Source organism: Neoarius graeffei, chromosome 18 (genome assembly GCF_027579695.1).
Source record: "Neoarius graeffei isolate fNeoGra1 chromosome 18, fNeoGra1.pri, whole genome shotgun sequence".
NCBI classification, from domain to species: Eukaryota; Metazoa; Chordata; class Actinopteri; order Siluriformes; family Ariidae; genus Neoarius; species Neoarius graeffei.
In genome coordinates this window covers 61,662,237-61,668,186 of record NC_083586.1, presented here as the reverse complement: position 1 = coordinate 61,668,186, position 5,950 = coordinate 61,662,237, and the positions used below count along the sequence as shown (strand labels likewise).

Here is a 5,950-nt window from a genome sequence, read left to right as displayed (position 1 = left end):
TTCCTGCTTCACCATGACCCAATTCAAGATATTACATCATGCATCACATCACGTGGTGGGCTTTCCCCGTTCACGCAAGGCATTGTGAGATACAAATTTGAAACAGGAGAGAAAAATGGAGGACGTGAGTGTGCGAATGAAACGTGAAAGAGCGACTACAGTAACGGAAAGAAAGCGAGAAGAAAAGACGTTATGTTATATATGAAGGAAAGGAAACGCAGGACCAAACTAATAAATATGGGCGCTCAGCGAGCACCTCGGTGTGATCAGCTGTTCGTTTAGCGACAGAATGATGGAACTGTCAGTGCACGCTCAAAGGGAAACCTGCGCATGCGCACACGGACTTCCTCTGTCTGCTTGACTGCGCGAAGCGAGCGATTTCATGCACATTATTTGCTTTAATCCCCTCAAATTAAATAACTTCCCAGCCACAGAATGGCCTGATATTTTGTGAGATATTACAGAAATAAACATACATCACAATGACCACATTTCAGACGGAACTAAATTTCTCTGATTTTATGAAATCGAAAGGCCGTCTCACTCTAAGAATTAAATAATTACCAATAATTTTGACTTGAAGGGTTCTTTGGTTGTCCTTCTGGGGGAACCCTTAACCTCACCCCCAGCTCTGGGTCTAACTCCACCCACTGCATAATTTAATTGAAAAATGTGGAAAAAATTGGCATGGGTCTGAGGGGGGTGGGGTTGGGGTTGAGAGGGGGCGTAAACTCCTGTGAATGATGAATCTCAATCAGCATATATTTGAAAACAAGTGCAGTTTTACAAGCACAGGGGCCAGGAAACGAGGACTGCCCACTTCTGATCAGATGTAGAGAAGTACCAAATGGTGGAGTCTCCAGCTGCATTGGCCTTGCAATGTCCAGGGTGATTTAACCACAAGATGATGTTTTTTGAGCCGTTTTCAACCCATAACATTCCGATTTTCTTCTCCACAAGAAACCAAACAAAGGCACGAAAGCAGATGGCAACAATGATCTCGCCATTCCAAGATTCAAATGCAGTACTTTTGGTTGAAGGACATTTAAGTATGCTGGCCCTAAACTATGGAATATACTTCCAAAGAACTGAAAGAACATAACCAATCTCAAAGAGCTCAAAAAACAACTTAAAACATATCTCTTTAGAATTGCTTATGAATAACTTATTATTATGTTAGGCATTTATTTTAATTATCAATTTCAATTATTATTAGTGTAAAGCGCCATAGAGTGATAGATATGGTACTATATAAGTTTGTCAATTTATTTAATTATTATTTATTATTTTATAAAAAATAAATATAATTTTATGAACATTAACACCAGCATGTGTTGATGTGTTTCATGACAGTACAGCCTTATCATTTAGTTTACATCTCAAAACACACACATTTAAGTCTACAGCACCTTTTTAAACATTTTTTTTTGTAGAATCCTAGAATGAGTGTTTCCTTAAAGCTAGAAGACCGTTCGATTTCATAAACCAGTGAAATTTAGTTCCCTCTGAAATGTAGTCATTGTGATATATGTATCACAATATCATGTATTCTGATATTATATTTATAATGTAAATATATTAATTATTATATATTATATATTATAATGTTTATAATTTACAGTGTGTACACACACACACACACACACACACACACACACACCAGTTATTCCACGAAATCGAGTCATACATGAGCTGATAGTCGACAAGGCGCGTAGCACTGAGATTGAGTGGAATAACTGTTTTATTCTATCCACATTCACTGGATTTTGAGAAACACAGAATTTTTATTTTTCATTTTTGCAAATTTGATAAAAAAAAATACAAAATGTCCAACAAAATCATTTCCGCTTAGAATGTAGACAAACTGGTCAAACGACAGGAATAATTTGTGAAAAATGTGATAATAATAATTCTTGAAAAATTAAAAAAAGATACGGTCTTACCATCAAATACTTTGATTCCATATTTTGTTGCTTTTTTATTTTGGGGGGTTTTGTTTTCGAGTAGAGTTTTTATTTCATCCTCGGTTGGTTCAGCAACACGCTCCGCCATTTTATTTTTCTCTACTCATGGTATATGAGCTGATATCCTAGTAGTCGAGTAGCCAATCAGATATACCTGTGCAAAAGTCTTAGGCACGTGTAAAGAAATGCTGTCAAAAATAATGACATGAAACATTTCAAACATTAAAAAAATACTATAAACTGTAATCAGTAAGCCATAGTAAATGAAACAAAGTCGATATTTGGTGTGAGACAAAATTCCCTTTGCTTTAAAAAAAAAATAGCAGTCTCAGGTCCAGTGAGAGCCCTGTGATGACCTGGCGACTTGTCCAGGGTGTACCCCGCCTTTCGCCCGTAGTCAGCTGGGATAGGCTCCAGCTTGCCTGCGACCCTGTAGAACAGGATAAAGCAGCTAGAGATAATGAGATGAGATGAGATGAGGTCCAGTGAGTGCAGTTTTATGTGGAAATGAGCTGTAGGTTTTACTGAGCATCTTCCAGAACCAGCCACAGTTCTTCTGGACACTTTGACTGTCACACTCGCGTCTTCATTTTGCGCCAAAACCCAGCAGCCTTCATTATGGTTTCTTTTTTAATCTGAAAAGTGCTCGCTTATGGAATATGCTGCTCAGGTACAAACTTTTTTCCTGAAACATTTAATTTTGTGCTGGAAAAAAATGAATGTTTGGAACTCTAAAGTGTTTTTGTAATGTTGTAACTCGATAATGTAGAAATCATAAAATAGAAATCTATATTAAAATTTGTGTGAAAAAATAGGGACGGGAACTAAGACTTTTGCACAGCACTGTATATGTTTTAAATCTAGAACCTGTCAGGAGTTCAATATTTAGCTAACCTGTCTTGGTCAATGACAATGTATTAACATATAAACTGTACAGGACTGTTTGTGTGTGTGTGTGTGTGTGTTTTTTTTTTTTTTAATCTTAGCTGTTTATAAATGTCTGTTTATTGTGCAAGAGCAATATCCTGTAACTTTCAGTGGGTGGAATCTCCCTAAATATCTGTTACTTTGAAATGCCTGAGCGAGTTATAGGAAATGCAGTCTTTCCTCTTCGATCACGTTCAATATAAAAGAATAAAGCTCTAAAGATTTTCTCCATTTATTCCTCGAAGTGCACTTCTTATCATCTAGAAACATGAACAAAACATCACCAATTAGCTAAACACTGAAGCGTTATGGGGCGGCCATTTTAGAAAACCAGAAGTTTTTTTTTCTAAAATGGCCGCCCCATAACGCTTCAGTGTTTAGCTAATCGGTGATGTTTTGTTCATGTTTCTAGATGATAAGAAGTCCGACATCAGTGTTTCTGAAGAGCTGGATGTGGTTTGAGGTTCATCTTTTGGATCTGACCCAAAATATTTTGAATGACAAATTTCCACAAGCTGTTAGCAACATTAGCCTCAAGTGCAAAACTAACAAAGAAACCATCAGATAGCAAACATGTCTGGGCTGATCGAAGTAGTGAATTTGATTTATTGCCACATTTTTCCTTTAAAAAAAGCAGTCACAAATCATCTTTACTCTGATGGTGTGTTAGGGCTGGAGCTGAGGCAGGGGTAATATTCTGAGAAAAACTTAGAAGTTCTGATTTCTGAGATTAAAGTCATACATTTATGAGAAAAAAAAACCTTTAATATCCTCCAAAATTATAGTCATAAATTTGCAACAAAACCCCTCCTCAAATTCCAGAATTAAAAAGTTACAAATTTATAAGAAAAACTCTCATGCTACCCAACGTCATGCCTGCAGTGCACTTCGAGGAATAAATGGAGAAAATCTGTATTAAGAAGGTGGAAAGAGTACTTTGAGGATTTATTAAATGAGGAGAATCCAAGAGAGAAAAGGTCAGATTCATTGGAGACAGAAAATCAGGAAGCAGAGTTGGTTAGTAAGGATGAGGTGAGGGCAGCCATGAAAAGAATGAAGACTGGGACAGCAGTCGGACCAGATGGTATCCCGATTGAGGCTTGGAGATGTTTGGGTGAGACGGCTGTGGAGTTCCTAACGAGATTGTTTAATAAGATCCTAGAGAATGAGAAAATGCCAAATGAATGGAGAAAGAGTGTGCTCGTCCCAATATACAAGAATAAGGGAGATGTACAGAGCTGCAGTAACTACAGAGGGATAAAATTGATGAGCCACACCATGAAGCTATGGGAAAGGGTATTGGAGGCGAGATTGAGAAGAGAGGTAGCAATCTGTGAACAGCAGTACGGGTTTATGCCAAGGAAGAGCACTTCGGACGCAATTTTTGCTTTAAGAATGTTAATGGAGAAGTACAGGGAAGGCCAGAGAAAGCTACACTGTGTGTTTGTAGACCTGGAGAAGGCATACGATAGAGTGCCGAGAGATGAGTTATGGTATTGTATGAGAAAGAGTGGAGTGAATGAGAAGTATATCAGAGTGGTGCAAGACATGTATGAGAACAGTGAAACAGCAGTGAGGTGTGCAGTTGGAACGACTGAATGGTTCAAGGTGAAGGTGGGACGTCATCAAGGATCTGCTTTGAGTCCTTTTTTGTTTGCCATAGTGATGGATAGCTTGACGGATGAAGTGAGGCAAGAGTCACCATGGAACATGTTTGCGGATGATCGTGGTATGTGGTGAAAGTCGAAAGGAGGTTGAGTTGGGTTTGGAGAGATGGAGGTATGCATTGGAACGAAGAGGAATGAAGGTGACCAGTAGCAAAACAGAATACATGTGCATCAGTGAGAACGGGGATGAGAGTGTAGTGAAGATGCAAGGAGTAGACGTAAAGAAAGTTGGTGAATTCAAGTACCTGGGGTCAACTGTGCAGGAAAATGGGGGCTGCGATAGTGAGGTGAGGAAGAGAGTGCAGGCAGGGTGGAGCAGTTGGAGAAGGATTTCAGGAGTCATTTGTGATAGGAAAGTCCCAGCAAAAGTGAAAGGCAAGATGTATAAGACAGCAGTGAGACCAGCTGTGATGTATGGATTGGAGACCGTACCCTTAACGAAGAGACAGGAGGCAAAGTTGGAGGTGGCGGAGTTGAGGATGTTAAGGTTTGCGATGGGAGGTTGAACAGGGTAAGGAACGAGCGCATCAGAGGGACAGCACATGTGGAGAGCTTGGGAATTAAGTTAAGAGAGATGAGACTGAGATGGTATGGGAACATCCTGAGAAGACATGCAGAGCATGTGGGAAGGAGAATGTTGAGGATGGAGCTGCCAGGCAAACGAAAACGAGGAAGGCCAAAGAGGAGATACATGGATGTGGTGAGAGAGGACATGAAAGTGGCAGGTGTGGTAGAGAAGGATATGGAAGACAGGGAGCAATGGAGATGAAAGATCCGCTGTGGTGACCCCTAATCGGGAGCAGCCAAACGAAGAAGAAGAATCTTTTTTTTTTTTGCCTTAGCATTATTCACATTATCAGTGATATTTTACAACAACAAATTATGATTTTGGAGCTTAGCCATATCATTTGAAGGAAGAATATTAAAATGTGTTTTTGCATTGAGAAGGATGTTAGCAACATTAGCCTTGTAGCATAGCGAAGAAGGCTAAAGAAACTCACTTCATGCTTTTACATGTTCACAGGTTTATGTGTGTGTGTGTTGGTTATAGGTGGTGAGGTGTGACTCCCAAGCGATGAAGACACACTGACTCAGAGGGAAACATGCTCAACTTGGAGGAAGAGCCAATCAAATACGGCGAGCTCATCGTCCTCGGGTAAAAAGATCAATATCATAATCAATGACACGAGCTGGAAATTCCCATCATTTCAGTATCATCATGTGTGTTATAACTGTCTGAACAGTTTGTCTGTGCTAAAGGGTTTCACTAGCCTGGCAAGCCAGACCAAATGTGAATATTTAGTCTGGCCTCGATCCGTAGACATTTCCGACGGGTGTAGGAGGAACAAACCGCTGTCTTTCAAACTGTCTCTGTGCGTATAGGCCAACGCT

General features: G+C 39.6%; 1 protein-coding gene across 2 annotated transcripts in view; it reads left to right on the top strand.

Moving 5' to 3' along the window:
* The first annotated feature begins 5,613 nt into the window (after nucleotides 1-5,613).
* Nucleotides 5,614-5,950, top strand: part of peli1a (pellino E3 ubiquitin protein ligase 1a) — a 6,039-nt gene continuing 5,702 nt past the window's right edge. For both annotated transcript variants that reach the window (XM_060899587.1, XM_060899586.1), the window contains exon 1: nucleotides 5,614-5,714. In XM_060899587.1, the coding sequence (XP_060755570.1) occupies nucleotides 5,662-5,714 (53 nt within the window). In that variant the 5' untranslated portion in view covers nucleotides 5,614-5,661. The remainder of the gene's footprint in view (nucleotides 5,715-5,950) is intronic.